At 37.2% G+C, this 18,611-nt stretch overlaps 1 protein-coding gene across 5 annotated transcripts in view; it reads right to left on the minus strand.

The window, feature by feature from the left end:
• Positions 1–18,611, minus strand: part of ANK2 (ankyrin 2) — a 574,287-nt gene that overhangs the window by 231,259 nt on the left and 324,417 nt on the right. For 3 of the 5 annotated variants that reach the window (XM_032631822.1, XM_032631820.1, XM_032631823.1), the window contains exon 1: positions 12,069–12,415. The exons of the other annotated variants lie outside the window; for them this stretch is intronic. In XM_032631822.1, the coding sequence (XP_032487713.1) occupies positions 12,069–12,203 (135 nt within the window). In that variant the 5' untranslated portion in view covers positions 12,204–12,415. Of the gene's footprint in view, positions 1–12,068; positions 12,416–18,611 lie in introns of those variants that run through there. 5 annotated transcript variants of the gene reach the window in all.

The following is an 18,611-nucleotide window of genomic DNA, read 5'->3' on the forward strand; positions in this document are numbered from 1 at the left end:
TCATGGTAACCAAAAACCAAAAATCTATAACAAGTACACACACAAAAAAGAAAAAGGAATCTAAACATAACACTAAAGATAGTCATCAAATCACAAGAGAAGAGAACGAAAGAAGAAAGGAAAAATCTATCTTTGCAATCCTGGTTCTATCACTTACCATGAGTTGTGCGACCATGAGCAAAGTACTGAACTCAAATAAGCCTCAGTTTACTTGTCTATAAAATGTATAGGATTATATGGACTAAATTAGATATTACATGTAAAAATCCCTAAGAAGAGTACATTGGGTACATTGGAATAGCAGACACTCAATAAAAGTAAATTTTAATACTTGATTCACAGAGCTATCATAAGGAGTAAATGAAATTTATATATGTAAATGGTATGTGGAGCACCATTACAGAACCTGGCAAATAGGGGCTCAATAAATGACAGCTATTATTATTACTAATTAATATAGAAACTCCCCTACATTTCCACATTTCATTTATTTATTTATTTTCTTTATTTTTTATTCTCCTGCTATTTTCCACATCTAAGTCAACTGTCGATCCTGAATAGAATAGATCTAGTCTCAATGCAAAATCAAGTGGTTAGGGGTAGACCAGAAAGAAGCCCAGTATCGATAACTTGGCTGACAGTGTTATGGCTAGGGTCTAACACGTAGCTCTAAATGCTTGGGTCACATTTTAAATAGAAATGAAAGTTGACATGTCCATCTGGATCACTGTTTAATTCTTCAAATAATTAATTGGTGAGTTTACACAAATCAACACCAAAGAAAAGACTGATTCTTTAATCTGTATTTATATATTATATAACAAAAGAAAGAACGCAAGAAAGAAAGAGCATGTAGACAGTAGAATTCATTATTTACTTTTGTGGAAGAAACTGATTTAATACTTAATTTTAGAGGTCTTTTAGAAATGCATATATAATTTTTTAAACTGAAAATATACGGAGTGAATATTTGACACCTCACATTAGTTGATGTACTAAGAAATTTTACTGAGGCCAAAAGAACTTTGTTAATCATCTCTCACATGCTTTTTAGGCAGAAGTGCGGAATTCAGTCAGGAAATCGTACTGGGCTTCAATTCCAAGAAAGGATCAAATAATTCAGAACAATCTTACTCTTCAAGCTGGCTGCTCAATGGTGGAATGAAATTCTGATTTTTAAAAAACTGGGAGACACATTTTCATAACAACATCTTATGTTGTTAGCGCCTAGATTTCTGATGGGAGTTTACAAGCTTAAACAATGAAAGGACTCTACATAGGCGTACAGCAATTATTAGTTTTAGGAAGTGGAGCTTAAATTTACTTTAAGTACTGTGATTTAAAATTACATTGCGATACAATGCAGACCCCTTCTTACTGTTAAGATAATGCATTGGACCATAGGAGGCCCCATTTGCTGGCAGAGCAGCCTCTGTCCCCACGTGTCCTGTGTGGTCTTGGTGCCTTTAATTGCCAGTAAACAGAATTTGGCAATCAGTTGAATTAACCTGGATTAGAAGAAATTTAATATAATGTGAAGGGTTTTAATACTTTTATGCCCTTATGTACAGTTGTTACATATTCAGCCCCGTTTTTTCTGTAAAGTCAACCTCTTAGAACATAAAGCAGTGGTTATCATACAATAACGCACTTAAGGGTTACTTAGAGATCATGCTTAATCTTTTTTTTTTTTCATGCTTAATCTTGTTAAATAAATATTCTCAGCTCCCACCTCAGAGATTCTAATTCTGGAGGTCTTATGTAGAGCTTAGCAAGCTACATCACTTTAAAACACCCCAGGTGATTCTTCTGATGTGGGCAGTTCATGGAACACACTTTGGAAGGTGATGACATAAGGGATTAACTAGACCTTTCATTCTATGTATTTATTACACAACCCAAAACACTTTATCCCTGATGTCATCCTCGATCATTTAGGCAGTCAGAATGTATGATGTAAGAATGCATAGGGCTTCCCTGGTGGTGCCTGCCGATGCAGGGGACGCGGGTTCGTGCCCCGGTCCGGGAGAATCCCACATGCGGCGGAGTAGCTGGGCCCGTGAGCCATGGCCGCTGAGCCTGCGCGTCCGGAGCCTGTGCTCCGCAATGGGAGAGGCCACAACAGTGAGGCCCGCGTACCGCAAAAAAAAAAAAAAACAAAGAATGCACAAGAAGCTGAATATGATAAGCCAGTTTTTAAAGAAATAATTATGTATTATAGACATATGGAATATTCTGTGAAACATACACCTTACTAACAGAAAACTGTTGAATGTCTTTTACTTCTGAAAATGGAGTTTTCCCTTTGGTAAATCTAAAGAAAAAATTATATGTGATGACCAGTGGTTTTCAAAAAGAAAAGAGCCACAAATTTTCCTATGTCCTTCTGTTTTACTAGATGTCTTAGTACATGCTTTCTAACTAATCTCCTTCAGAAGGCTAACAATCCAGAAATATATGATTCTAATGTAGCAAGTCTGAAGAGACTTCAACCGTAGTTTTAACACATTATTTCTGCCTGGAGCCATCTTTTCCATGATAAAGTGAGAATTCCTCATTAGACAAATTAACAATCTCAGATATTTAATTTTAAGTACATGATGTGTTTATTTAATAGAGTTGTTATACTAGATAAAGTGCTACGGTATCAAGTAGAACATAAGATTATACTTCAAAGCCCCCTTTTGAAGCTCATTGATAACTGAGGTAGGTAAAGAGTACAAAAAAAAATCCAAATTTTAAAATAATATGTCAGCAACATTTATAATTCATCAAAAACACTGTTTCAACTCACAATCTCTACTATTCAACACCTGGCTTTCGCATAGCTTTTAGATACAATTCATTAGCTCAAAGATGCCATTGAAATGATTATACTTCCGATGATTGTTGTAGTATTTTTACACCTTATAAGCAAATTTTAAAGAAAGGTACAAAACAGTTTTACTATAGTCACATAAGCCCATACAAATATGACGTGAATGTAAGCTTTGAAAAGTCAAACTCTTAAAAGTCTGACAATGAAATGTAATATAATATGCCCCAAATTTCAAAGAGAAGCCTTTAAATGACAATGAAGGAACCAGTAGCTATTTCTTATGGCAAAATAAATTTTAAGTTTCACCCATTAAGAAGGCATTCAATCCAAACCAGCAACTGAAAGTGGGTAAGAAACAGCAGATGTCTGTGTGGGAAGGAAGCAAAATATGGTTGAAAAGACAGCTCTCTCTCCACAGAGTATTCTCAGCTCTACCATACATGTGACCCTGAAAAAGCCACTGTATATCCAGTAGAACCAATGTTATTAAATACAGAAGACTTAAAATTATTACATAGTTCAAATTATGTTTGGTTTGGATGAACCTCATAAGAAAACTATAATGGAAATAGTATTAGATATTGATTGTTTATATTATAATAATAATTCCTCTTATCACAGTGTAATATTTCACTGAAAGGTATCTATTGCATTTTATGTACAATTTCATACAGAGATTGCATAATAATTCAAGGAATTATTATAGTAAATATGTTTTATACAATTAATATTTCACAGTAGTAATGTGTGTACACTTGCAGTAGGGTACATTTTTTTTTGAGAAGAAGGTTATAATTAAATCTTCTTAGTTTTAATTCTTAGTTTTTCCAGGCTCTTTAAATATTTTTAGAAATGCCTTTTATACCTCTATCACTTTTTCAATTTTCACAGCCTTTGGTTTCATCTGGGGGCTTGTCACCTGCAGCTGGAAAATGCCCACAGCTAGATTCACTATCTTGGGTGGTTTCTTAGTCATTAATTTATTCAAGTTTTCCAAAAATATTTATTGAGCATCTGTTAGGTACTAGGTGCTTGGTTAGGCACTGCAAAGAGAGTGGAGCTTCTGATATGCAAACCACAACCTAATTGGTTCTCCTAAAACAGCCTTTGTCAGTGGTCTTTCAGTAGAACAGAGTCCAAATTCTGAAGCTTGGCATATGAAGCTCTTGATAGTCTGATCCCATGTATATTAACCAAATTTCGTGAATTCCACATGTGTCCAAAAAAACAAGGTGTTACAGCCATGGGGATTCATACACTGCTTCTCTCATTCTAATGTTACTATTGACTCCAAGACTGAGATTGTGATCTGCTCATAATGCTTCAAGATTTGACTTTTCTGTAACCCTCTGAGACTGAGTTGTCATTCTTAGGTATTCCACAACACCCTGTGCTTTCTCACCACACTGTAACACCATATTGGGACTCCTGCTTTGTCCATCCTTGGATTACGCTCCTTTCAAGCCAAAGTTGCATGTCTTATTCATCTTGGTAAGCCCAGTGCCTGGCACTTAATAAATGCTCAATAAGGGCTTCCCTGGTGGCGCAGTGGTTGAGAGTCCGCCTGCCAATGCAGGGGACATGGGTTCGTGCCCCAGTCCCGGAAGATCCCACATGCCGCAGAGCGGCTAGGCCCATGAGCCATGGCCGCTGAGCCTGCGCGTCCGGAGCCTGTGCTCCGCAATGGGAGAGGCCACAGCAGTGAGAGGCCCACGTACCACAAAAATAAAAATAAAAAAAAAATAAATAAATGCTCAATAAATGCTAACTGAATGTGCCTTCTTCCCAACAGGAACCAAGATTGTACTCTGCTTCCAAGATCCACTGTAAGCTAGCACATCTATACAATGGAATACTACTTGGCCATAAAAAAAGAATTAAATTTTGCCATTTGCAGCAACCTGGACAGACTTTACGGGTAATATGCTAAGTGAAATAAGTCAGACAGAAAAAGACAAATACTGTATGATATCACTTATATGCGGAATCTAAAAAATACAACAAACTAGTGAGTATAACAAAAAAGCAACAGACTCACAGATATAGAGAACAAATTACTCATTACCAGTGGTGGGGGGGAGCAAATTAGGGGTGGGGATTAAGAGGTGCAAACTACTAGATATAAAATAAATAAGCTACAAGTATATATTATATAGCACAAGGAATATAGCCAATATTTTATAACTATAAATCGAGTATAAACTTTAAAAATTGTGAATCACTATGTCGTATACTTGAAACTTATATAATATTGTACACCAACTCTACTGCAATAAAAAAATTAAAAATAAAAATTTTTTAAATCTACTACAGGCTCTAACTTCTCCATTAGCAGAATGGATGTTCAAAATATTTAACAACTGGTACAGTTCACACACCAGCCAGTCACAATGGACACTGTCTGTAGCACCGGAGGAAGGTAGTCCTGGAGGCCCCTAGCTGGTCCAGGCATCATTCTTCTATTTGTTCATTTGGGGGTTGGAAGTGGACTGGGGAATCCTGAGGATGGGCTCCAGGTAGCCACAGTAGAAGGAGCAGCTTGGTGGGCTCATAGAAGCGGCTATTTAATTAGTCTGTATGGAATCATTTCAAAGTATAAACAATTGGTACAGCTGCTCTGCTCCGTACTAGCTGAATCTCAGCCCTGTCCATGAGACATTCCCAAAACAGTATGTATGATCTGTACCGTTCCTCTTCTTCCTTGTCATCTTTTAGGTACTCATTTCATCACTCACACTGCCACCTACTCTCCTATTGACTTTAATAGTTAATTAATTACATGTGGGTAAGTCCTGCTTTTAAAACTAGATTGAAAGTTCCTAGACGACAGAAGCCATATCTTATGTTCTTTCAATATTTATCTTTAAATAAATTATCCAAAAGTACATAACCATGCTCTATATCATTTCGTATTTTTAAAAATGCTTTACCAGAATGATTTTCAGCATACTCTTGGACCTTTTTAGGGTTAATAACAAAACTATAGGGAGAAAGTTTTCTTATAACAGCTATAAAAAAGGCTACCAGGGCTTCCCTGGTGGCGCAGTGGTTGAGAGTCCGCCTGCCGATGCAGGGAACACGGGTTCGTGCCCCGGTCCGGGAAGATCCCATGTGCCGCAGAGCGGCTGGGCCCGTGAGCCATGGCCGCTGAGCCTGTGCGTCCGGAGCCTGTGCTCCGCAACAGGAGAGGCCACAACAGTGAGAGGCCCGCGAACCGCAAAAAAAAAAAAAAAAAAAAAAAAAAGGCTACCAAAGATAATGTTCACAATATCATTTAAAGTCTCTTATTTCTATCCTCTTAGAACTCAAAATTGAAGAAAAGTTTAACTCTCTTGACATACTGTATGATTCATAGATAGGGAACCATCTCTCTTTCACACACACACACACACACACACACACACACCACTCCACCTTAGTAAATGGCACCATCTTGTACCCAGTTGTTTAAGCCAAGAACCCCTTCTCTTTCTTTCAAGAGCCAAAACAATCCTTCAATAAAAACAAAAATACATCTGGAATCTGATCACTTCTCTCACCACCACTGTTAACACCCTAATTTAATCCTACGTCATCGTTCACCTCAGGGGTTTCTGGGACAGCTTAAGTTGGCCTCCCTTGATGGAATTTACAATCCATTCTCCACCAAGCAGAGATAGACAGAGACAGAGAGAGACAGAGACAGAGGCACAGAGAGGGAGGGAGGAGGAGAAAGCTCACACGAGAAAGATCTTTTGAAGCATAAATGAGGTTCTCCTATTTCTCTAAAACTCTCCAGAGGTTTCCCACTGTACTTTGAATGAAATCCAAAGTCCTTTACCAAGGCCCACTACATTTAGAAAGAAATCTAAACTTCTGCCAAGGTAGGCCTGTGCCTGCCTCTCAGACCTCATTGCCAGCCCCTTTCTTCTCTGTTCACAATGCTGCAGCCATGCCTTTTTGTCCCTTGGACTCACCCGGCACATTCCTACCTCAGCTGGGCAGCACACTCCCCCTACCTCCCTATTTAAGTTTAATGTTTGTCTCCCCCTACTCTGTCTCATCCACATATGGCCAGCATTTAGATCGATACCTAGCTCAATAAATATTTGCTGGTTGACTTACTACCTTTTGATTCAGCACAGCAGAAAAGTACTAAATTGTTTTCACAAAAACACCAGAATTCAATGCCTATGGGCTAAGGTCACAAGAAAATGTATACAGTAACAAGAAGGCTGAAATAAAGAAGATAAAATTTTTTTACTATAACTGAAAAAATGTTTAAATAAATGAAACAAGAAAATAAAAATCTCTGAGAAAAAAACTGGTAAAACAAGGAGGATAACAATTTAAAAGTCATCTAGGACACATAATCTAAGTAATATTTGTGATGAAGCATCACATTTATGGTTTTGCTCTTGGGACAAAGCAAATTAATCTGATATGGTAAAGAAACTACAGTGAATATATGTCCATGCCACTCTCTCACTTTGTCACAGCTTACCCTTCCCCCTCCCCATATCCTCATATATACACTACCAACTACCAAACGTAAAACAGATAGCTAGTGGGAAGCAGCTGCATAGCACAGGGAGATCAGCTCAGTGCTTTGTGACCACCTAGAGGGGTGGGATAGGAAGGGTGGGAGGGAGGGAAACACAAGAGGGAAGAGATATGGGAACATATGTATATATATAACTGATTCTCTTTGTTATAAAGCAGAAAGTAACACACCATTGTAAAGCAATTATAGTTGAATAAAGATGTAAAAAAAAAAAAGAAACTGCAGTGAAAAGTACATGATCTCAATGCAAGACAAATATAAAGAACACTTAGACCAATATGCAAATCTATAAATGATGCCATGAAAAAATACAAGCCAAGAAGAACAAGAAATGAAGATCTATTCCTGAGGCTGTTCTAGTCTTCACTTTACCAAAGCATGGTCAAGAAGCCGCCTCTCTGGAGCCCGCTTAGCCCTTGCATGGCTTTGCGGACTCATGTCCCAGACAGAGCTCCCCTAAGAATCCAGGACAAAATCTATAAAGCATCTCTGAGAGCTTCTTCTTTCATAAGTAAAACTGGAATATATATACCCATCATCTGTAAAAAGGAAAAGGAAAAGGTATCTGAGAGGTCATGCAGTTTTTCCTTCTGTGATCAACAGAAATATTTAGAAATATCACTAGGATTTCCTCTGAATAAGAATTTTAGTACAGCTGAATTTTGTTCTCAACTCTCTACTACCCCACATGCTTTCTCTTTTTGGAACTGTCAAGCTGATTGTGATAATAGCAGATCTTGGAGTCCTTTAAGGACTAATGTAAGAGGCAACCACATTTCAGAGGAAAACCCTAACATAGGCTCATAAGCCTTACATCTTCATTAGGAAGGCAGACATTTTTTCTCAATAGATTTGGAATAAGGTCTCTCTGGGAGTAGAGTTCTCTCGTGCCCTCAAAGTTTGAGTGAAGGGAGAGATGGACTTGGGAATACTCATAACACAGGGGTTGGAGTCCAGTGTAGTTCTTTATCTGTGGTCGGGGGTGAGAGTCTGCCCTGAAAGGTTTGCCTACTCTTTTTCTCCATGCAAATCTCCCTGCTACTAGAGTCCTGGCTGCACCAGCAAAATGAAAAAGAGACACTGTAACTAGTTTGAAATGTATTTCCAAATTGCTTTCCAAATATTTAGAAAAATTTACAGCATACCCTGGAACGTCTACCAGTCTCAACACCCTCTTCTAAGACTGAATATTATTATATTTTATATCTTTGTTAACGGAATATTTTATTATTATTTTAATGCATATCTTTACAAAATAGGAAAAGAATACTAAAATTAATATTTAGTGACTGAAAAATTTAGCAATCAAAAATTTAATAATAGAAAAATTTAGCAATTGTTGGAAAACAGCCAGATCGATTTGTTGCCCTACTGTCTAAGGCTGCGTTTGCTCTACAACCAACAGGGCTGAGAAGCAGCAACAGAGACCACGTGCCCACAAAGCCTATAACATCCACTCTCAGACCCTTTACAGAACGAGTTTGCTGGACTTGGCTCTAGAATTTAAGTATTAATTTGAATACACATTATAAAATATTTGTCCAGTTATAGAACTTTAAAATTTTGTGGTATATTAGCTGTTCATCATTTTTGCTATAACCTTTTTTTTTTAATATGTATTTATTTATTTTGGTTGTGCCAGGTCTTAGTGGTGGCAGGCGGGCTCCTTAGTTGCAGCTCCAGGATTCCTTAGTTTTGGCTTCCTGGCTCCTTAGTTGCGGAACACGGGCTCTTTAGTTGCAGCATGTGAACTCTTAGTTGCGGCATGCATGTGGGATCTAGTCCCCTGACCAGGGATCAAACCCGGGGCCCCTGCATTGGGAGTGCAGAGTCTTATCCACTGTGCCACCAGGGAAGTCCTGCTACAATCATTTAAAGTTACTTTAAAACTTAGGAAATTATTATATTGCCACAATAATATTTAGTTTCATTTTCTACTTTTTTGTGGTATAATTTCTGGGTTTAATTATGTAACATATCTGGAAATAATTATGGTCTGATTTTTTTTATCTTATAAAAAATGTATAAGCCTATTAAGTGGAATTTCAAATATGCACATACCATAATATGGTTCTAGAAGAAATTATTTTTGTTCGCTCACTTTCAACAATTCCTGGTAACTGATTTATTCCTCATTGCTATACTTATTTATACAAACAAATGTCAGACTATTCAAAATTCTAAATAAAACTTATAGAAAAGAATGAAGTATTAATTTACATAAAGCCCAGCAGTTTTAGAACTTTAAATTTATATTTTTTTCCATGAGTTTAGTTCCGATTATGAATAAACCTGGAAATTTATTTAGTTGCAATTTGTGTCCCCCAAACACAATAAACTCTATGAAACATTTCTAAGTTAATTTCCAGAAGAAAAAAAAGTGCTAAGGACCTGTGTTTCTGTTTTTCCCCCAAAAAAAGATTATTATAAAAATAAAAGTTAGTAAGTTCTGAACCTCTTAACTTAATCATTAATAATGACAAGCATGAATGATGAAAAGGGACTAATTATGAAATGTATCTAGATGATGTAAGGAGTGAGTGGCTTCAGTCTCACAGTACCCATTTAAAAGTAAAGAAAGACAATAGATTTCTTAAATTTGGGAAACTTAAAGCTAGATAGAACCACGTATTTTGCTTGTCATCTTTGGTATTAGCTTTTTTTTTTTTTTTGCCCATGTCTAAAGTGGTGACATCCTGAGTAAAATATCACTTCAGAAAGTAGGCAACAGGTGCATTGCCACTTCTACCATACCTTTCCATGTCACAACAATCATTATATGCTCCTGTCCATAAAATCTTTGACAGAAGAGATTATTCAATGATCAGCAGGTTATATTATTTAATTCAGAGAAATCAGATTGTAGTAAATTTTTAAATATCAACTCAAATTTTTTTCAGGGCTAATATCTATATTAAAATGGATAGGAGGATTTTAACAAGGGAATGATATCGCTATTGATTATTTCTTCTTAAAACGTTTTTAATCATTTTCTGAACTCGAAAGTTTTGAATGAATTTCTTATTTCAGCCCTTGGATCTAAAAATCACGCTAAATCTTGCTCTTCTTTACCCAAAAGAACCTATCAGTGCATCAAAATATCATCACTTCTGTTCTCTACGTTTTAAAAACAGGCTTTTATATTTAATTTTTAAAGTACCTCTAATTTATTTTCATGCTTTACATTTTTCTTAATGGTTTTTAAGAGGTGAAAACAGGGAATACACTTGTGTAGCTTAAAAATATTGAGGGAATTATTAACTAACATTTTAAAGAATGGTCTCAATGTTAAATTAATGAAAAGAATTCCTGGAAACTACCTTTTAAGCAAGGTAGCCACTTCTTGGAGAATATATTCATATACTGCAACTAAGCAAGCTTGTAGAGCTACTAAACAGTTACCCAAAAGTTCACCTTTTTTCGCCCCTTCAGTCCAGAAATTGCACTTGAAGTGGCCGCTCAGAAATGCCGAATGATGCTGCTGGGGGATGTGGATAATTTAAACCATAAAACCATAACCCAAAAAGAGAACTGCAACAGTCCCTGGTCACAAACCTGGGCAGTGTGGTTGTTAAGGCAGGTGTCCTCCCTCCCCACCTTTTTGCCTAATCTCTTGCCTGGGGTGGCTTCTTTCCAATTCGGGAAGCCCCGTCCTCATCTGCACTACAGTGCTGACAGACTTTCTTTTCACTGCAGCTATCTGGAAACACTGGCTCTGCACGTTGTTCTTACTGGTAAGTTCTTAGTTTCTCTTTCAGTTTCATTGTGGTCTGACAGAATTTCAATGCTATGAAATTATGAAATTCACCCAGGTCAGAGTAAAAGCCAAAGAGAGTAGGGAGTCACCTCAAAGTCCTCACTCCTGGAAATATCAGGCACACACTTCGAAGTACAGAGTATGTTTCTCTGATTCAGAAATCTTCCTTATCTTAGTTTCATGGCTACGCTCTGAAATACATGACTTGAAGTAAGGTCAAATTCCTGCATCTGACAGATCAAAGATACACTTTATCCTCCAGCAAATAGGAAAATCAAAATATTTCAGAAAGATTTTTGGCCCTCCCCCCCCAAAAAAAATCACAATAAGCCTTTGTAATTATTTTAAGAAACATACCATGACTATGAATTATTAAAGTCTGAAAGTCAACTTAGGTATTTGATGGCTCGACTTTTAGGCCTCTGCACAAAATATTATCATCATAATCAGAACAGTATTTAAAGGGCTTTTCACTGTAGTTAGTTAAATATTAGAAGAACGCCTTTATAGGCTGAAACTGGGAAGTCAGAACGTGCTTTTTAATCCTAATGAAAAATGATCCTAATGAAAAATGAACTATGAATATATACAGGCAAAATAATTTAACAGCCTGAATGTAAGTGAATCTCTGCAATATTGCTGCAAGTCACTCCATAATAAAATATATGTTCAGCTTTGGACAAAACTTAATTAAAGAGACGGCATCCTTGCTTATTCCCAAATGTCAGTTCATAGCTAAAACCAGCTCAGAAGGAACAAACATGAACACGGCAGAACACGAAGAGGAAACAGCAGCAGGCCACTGAATCAGAGGCAGTCAGCTGGTTTGATCACATTGGTTTTATTCTGTCAACTTCCTTCCAGGAAGTTTAGAGTTTTAACCAATGAGGTCCAATGTTGATTCTTGGGCCACCATCCTCCTCTCCTCCAGTCTGTGACTTAGAACTTACCCGCACCCCAAGTTCTTTGGTGTCCTCGCTGTTACAGCCGTAGTAGTCTGGGGTTTTGTCCAATTCCTGCAAGTGTCCCTGTGCTCTTACACTCTTATCCGCATGACAAGACGGGCAGAGAGCTGCATTACCCATCTCAGTTCTACGGTTCCCGCTGTCAGTGGGGCCGTCCTTGCCCTCTGTGCTCTGTCCAGGGCTCCCAGGGGGACACTAATGTGGCCGATTCATCCAGACGATCCTGGGTTCCTCTGCTCAATTCCCCTACACGCCCCTCACCAGTTCTCCCCATCTGCTGGCTGGCTTGCTGGTGTCAGAGAGAACTCAAAACCCGAGCAACTGCAGGCTGCCTTCAGTGACCATTTCCAATTCAGGCTCTGCCAGTCTATTTTTACACCTACCAGGCCAGCTATGCATGTCAATGGAGTGAGGGGGGGCGAGGCCAGGGGGGAGCAGGGGAGGGGGCAGTGTTGTTTTATTTTTCACCATGCAAGCAGCCTCCTTTACACATGGACTGAAGTTCCTGCTGTGTAAAATGTCTCTACATAGGAGAATTTTTGCATTACTCAATGAATGTCTTTGATTTTCCCCCTCTCGGTCTTCCTATTCACAAAGAACACTAAAGTTGCTAATGACCTCGCTTCACCAGCATAACAGGTAAAAATTACTTTTGTGATTGCTTAAACCAAGAAGGATTCACTTGGCTTACAGATTTCTTTTTCATAATCATTTACAGAAAGCAATTAGCCATCCTTGCAGCATTTAAAATTCACTGGAAACACATCAATCAAAATGGCTCATTTTACACCAGTATGGATGTTTTAAATTTAATAAGTTATCCACGGTTTTTCATTATTCATGAGTGTTCCAGTAAGAACAAACATTTTGCTTCATTTATAATTCTTTTTAATTTTTACTATTTTGAAAATGTTTCCCTCAGCTTTACAATAGATAATCAAGAATGGCTTTCAAGGGGAGGGGAAAAAAAATGGCTTTCAATATGATACATACTATCTTTGAAACCATATTACAGATTTTGAAAGAAATTGTTTCCCACTGAGATGAGCACAGCAAACACACCATAGATTTTTTTAAACATCTTTATTGGAGTATAATTACTTTACATTGTTGTGTTAGTTTCTGCTGTATAACAAAGTGAATCAGCTATACGTATACATATATCCCCATATCCCCTCCCTCTTGCATCTCCCTCCCACCCTCCCTATCCCACCCCTCTAGGTGGTCACAAAGCACCGAGCTGATCTCCCTGTGCTATGCAGCTGCTTCCCACTAGCTATCTATTTTACATTTGGTAGTGTATATATGTCAATGCCACTCTCTCACTTCATCCACTTAGCCTTCCCTCTCCCCACACCATAGATTTTTGAAGCCAATTATGATACTTTTAAAAATCAAGACTTTGTTATAGACTATTATGGCTTGAACTTCATCCCCCATTGAATTTCCTCTACAACATTATATATCTAATTGTTTTAATAGTCCTGTACTTCTTCATTTGTTATTTGTTTTGTGTGTGCATATTTTCTCTTCCAAATAGGTTTTAAACTCTTCACTGGTAGGGTCCAGACTTGATTATTGTATCATCCACCCATATGTTACATATTAAATATTAAATGTTTAAGAAACGTACTGAAATGAAAGCGATCATTTGGGGAAAACAGGAAGTAGAAGATATCAATACTTAGGAACTAACCACATTACATTTGATAGAACTCACCTTTCAATTTGTCATTTTTTGAAAAAAGTAAAAATGCTTTGTCATTTTTTTGTTAAAAACAGCATTCCTGAAATAGTCCATCACTCTATATTGCTGTCCAAAGCCCTACGAACTCAAATCTGCAATTGGCACTTTTGGATTGTTGATTTCCACAAGAGCTCCACAATGCTTTTTTACCAATCCTGTTTTGAATAAGTCTTTATCCCAGAGTTCACAAGCCTAGGGTATGTTACTAAATATTGGCGCCCTACACGTCAGTATCTAAGGCATTATCAGCATTCAGTGAAATTATTTTTACCTTTCAGCTATAGGTGACGATATTGTTTAAACCTTTCTAAAAAAATTAATTGACTGAACCAACAATATTAGGACAACAATGGAGGGGTGGAGATGATTTCTCCATTCACATTAAAGAGGAGAATAGTCTAAACATTTAAGATATTAAAGATTTGGGTGAAAGTATTAAAAAAGATGGAGCTTCAATATCAGTAACGAGATTAGACTGGTAGCTGAGATGTATCAAGCAAAGCCTTCCAAGTTGCCTGAATTATTCTTATATAGACTAAACTAATGATTTTGTATAATGTGGTAATTTTTCATCAAACGTTCCAAATACTTTGAACCATGTACTGTAGGAATTCAGTAAGCTATGATGTTTAATGATGTGGTTACAAACTCTACCAAAAGGATATGTTTTAATTTTTCCTATCTTCTCTAGAAGAAGGTTCATAAAGCCGTATAATGCCTTACAAAGTCTCAAGACAGCTGCTTCTTCTTCAATATATATGAACTATTTTATTCAAAATAGAAACCAATATCTCACCAACCGTTTACATTTACGCACATTTAGAATTAGTAAGTTGACTATTTTTAAAACAAGAAATTTAACAGTCTTTTGATATAAAATCATGCAACTTAAAAATTGGAAGCAAATCCTGAAAATTCCCCTCTCCTTGAGCTGTACTTATACATATAAAAGAAATATTTAACCACTCCGGATTGGGAAAGATGTTCCTAGGTGCTTCATAAATACTTCTACAGTGCTTTAACATCATGAATTGTTTCCTGGCGTGTTTCTGTTGCGTTAATACATTACCCATTCTACCACTGTGTCTTTTGCTTCTCTTTCAGCCAAGCATGCATCTCCCTTCCTCTACCAGTACAAGTTCACTGTCTTTTTCAAAATTCATCTTAAAATTCACTTTCCCCTGGAAGTCTTAATGACACCTATGTTGGTCTCTTAATTTGTTCTATCTTTTTGAATAAAGTTGAGACTACTATCAGCTCTTGTCTTTTTACATAAAATGCCTCATCTCTCTCACTGACCTTCTCACAGAAGTAAAACACACACAGGAGTATTAAATGTTTGGTAAGTAAATGAATAAAAGGCAGCCCCAAATAGGAGCACAATCTCAATATTTAACTGGACTACACTGACCTAAACGTCTCCTTTTACACATTAACAGTAACAGATTTGAAAATTATAAACATTTTAAGCATAACAAATCTTTAATTTTATTTCCAGATTTGTAATAAACACCCCTTTTAGTGTTTGGAAAAATATTCACATTGTTTGGGGTGTATTTTCCTAGAAAGTAATTTGTAGTGCTTTGTTACAAGAGAAAAAAAAGTCTAAAAGTACACTGAATTATTAACCAACAAAGAAACATGTTGACAACTCTTAGAAGATACTTTTTCTAAGTGACTAGCCATCAGTCTTCTACCCTTCTCTCCCTTCATCACAGGGAAATCTTCTCATTCTTTCCCTAGTAGAGAAACTTTATGCTTGTTGAAGATAACATCCATGCTCCTATCATTTGGGCTGTCCAAAATACGCCCCATAGTGGTACCAAAATCTCACTGCTAAAGTTGAATGCCTAAAGAAGAATGAGCAGAGGAAAGACAGGTACACATCACTTGTGCTCCTGTGATTGCTGAAATTTTCTATTTTCTGGCTGAACAGATTTAAATTATCGACCTGGAAGATATGATAGCTACAAAAACATAACTTGCAATGAACAGCTTTCACATTTGTGATCACTCCAAACTTTGCCAATGGTCTGATGCTTTCAGCCTGATCAAAACCAAGGAGGAGAAGGGTCCACAGAAGAGGGCATTACTTCAGAAGTTAAAACATTTCCAGTTTTACTCCTAGCGCTTAACTAAGAGTGGGGCCTGACAGGTTTGTCACCAAGGCTTGGGTGACGTGACAGCCTATATACCTAACACTGTGTCACACGGAAGGCAAGATCAGCAAATACTGTGCAGCACCCATGCCTTAATAATGTGCCTGCAGACTACTGGGATCTCTGTGGACATAACAAGGGACATGTTTTCTGCCAGGGCAGAACAATGTCACCACTGTTTCTCAAAAATGCTTCAAAGTCATTAGGGCAAATTACTCAGAAAGCAAATATTTGCATGTTTGGCCACACTTGGAGCAGGATACTTGAACTTAGTATACGATATAGAAAGTGAAATTCAAGACCCCCGTGCTGTGACATATTTGCAATATCTTCTTAAATTCCCAAGCACTTTTACTGGTATTATTTCATCTGTATTGCTGTGTTTCAAATCCATCAAAAGAGAGAAGTGATTAAGGACTGAGAACAAAGGCCAGCTTCTCAGCTGTAATCTTCTGAAAGTAGCTGCTAAGGTCCCTATGACAGCAAATCTGAAAACCATCCATTGCAGTTTTAAATTTCACCTCTTAAGTAAGAAGCAATGATTACAGAATCATCAGAAAACTAACACCTTGGAAAAGGAATAACTGTCACAGTTCTATAATTTAACCTAAAGAGTTAGATCACAGCTCCTGCAGAGGTGTGAAAGGACCTCTTAGCTAGGAGTAAATAATCCCAAATTTTGGTTCTATCACTAAATTACCTGTGTGGATGTGTGTAAACTTTATCAAATCTGGGCTTTCATTTTCTCTTTTTTAAAATAAGGGGGTTAGACTGAATGGTTGCTAGATCCCTTCCAGCTCTGAACTTCTTTACTTCTATGAAACAGAACTTAACACTTGAACATAACATCTAACACGAGGTGGTGTCTGAAGCTGACCATCTATTTAGTTTGTTAGCGTGAAAAACAAACAAACAAAAAGGATAAGAACTACTCAGTGTCTTGCATCATGGGTTCCTGTGCTAGGAGCTGACTATGATCCATAGCATTTCCCTGGGAGACTCACAAGGAAAGATGAAAGGACCACAGTGTGAAATGCCACCAACTCTCTGTTGGGATCCAGAGCTCTTTTCCAGGATGTAGACTCCTTTGCTCTTGCCCCACCCTTCCTGAATATTAGCCCCACTGAGAAACTTCAAACATTTTGGAAACCACACCCTGCCAGTTTTCTACATCTCACAATTTGTAATAGAACTTTCACTCTGAATGGTCTCACTCACCAAAACGGACATGGTAGGGCAGCTTTATAGGACTTTGTAGAACAAGTTTTTGCAAATCAACTGCAAACACTAGTAGGGGTTTTATTCTCCTTCAAATATTCTGATTCGCTTGTTCTTAAAGGGAAAGTGCTATCATATTAAAAAGACTGAAATAAAATATTTTGCCGAAAGTCTTTTAAGTGGCAAATCAGAAAAAACATTTCACTCAGAGTCACGGAAATTAATTTTTTCCTCTCTTCCAAGTTGTAAGGGTTATTCAAGAGTATCCATCACACAGATGAAAAAAATCAAGGTAGAGTCTCCCTTAATCTAAACTATCATGTACAAAATGCACTGTCCTAACATGATATTCAGTTAACACTTTGTATTTTGCAGATCATTGTTAACATGTAAGATTTACGTTACCTTTGCTGAATTTAGAAATCTGCTTAGATTACAAAACATCTCTCCCTTTCCTCTTTTTTTCCCCACGGTAGTCATAATTCAAGCCTACCCAGTATCCATTCTGTACTACGTCCTTAGTAGCAGAGTCCTGGGTATTCTGCCTAACCAAAACCTTACATTTCCTAGTCTGCACTTCAGATAAAGTTGTGCATTAGGATTTAAGAAGAAGTGGGAAGACAGTCCTAGGAAAGCTCTTTAATGGTGTGCTCCCTTTTGCCCTTCCCCCTTTCTCCTTCCCATTGCCTGGGATGTGGATATGATAGCTGGCACTCTAGCAGCCATTGGGACCATGAGGTGACCTTGAAGATGGAAACCTATGCTAAAGACTGTGGAACAACAAGATAAAAGAAGTCTGGATCTATAAGAAGTTGAGGTTATATATTATAATCTCTAGGGTAGTCACTAAAAAATATATATATAATTAAGAAATTCAAAAAGAAAAAAATGGAACAATAAAAAATAGCTGATTAATTCAAAATAAGGCAAAGAAGAATAGGAAAAAGAATATAACAGGTGGAACCAATGGCATACAAACAGTAAAAAGGTGGCAATAAACTCAACTAAATCACAAGCCTAAATGGTTGCTGGAATCCGAGCTATCATACCTACACACTGACCCAACATGGGAAAATCTGAGCCTCAATAAGGATAATAAAAGCACTGGGTTGAAACTAAAAAAAAAAAAAACAGACTGTTTTGGTCAAATGTATTTATCTGGTTAAACTAATATTTCGTTACTCTTATTGTGTGCAAAATTCTCCATGCCCAACCACATGAAACCAAGGACAAGTTCTTCTAACTTTGGGAATCACTGACCTGTGGAAATAAAACTGGAACATTTTGTGTAACAACAGAGGCAGCATGTTAATTTTCTCCCAGGTCTGGGTACATTCAATATCATTTCTTTGGCTAAAAGTTAAATATGTAATGATTTTCACCAGTTGGATCTGTTATATAACT

The sequence above is a fragment of the Phocoena sinus genome, chromosome 5 (assembly GCF_008692025.1).
Source record: "Phocoena sinus isolate mPhoSin1 chromosome 5, mPhoSin1.pri, whole genome shotgun sequence".
Taxonomy (NCBI): domain Eukaryota; kingdom Metazoa; phylum Chordata; class Mammalia; order Artiodactyla; family Phocoenidae; genus Phocoena; species Phocoena sinus.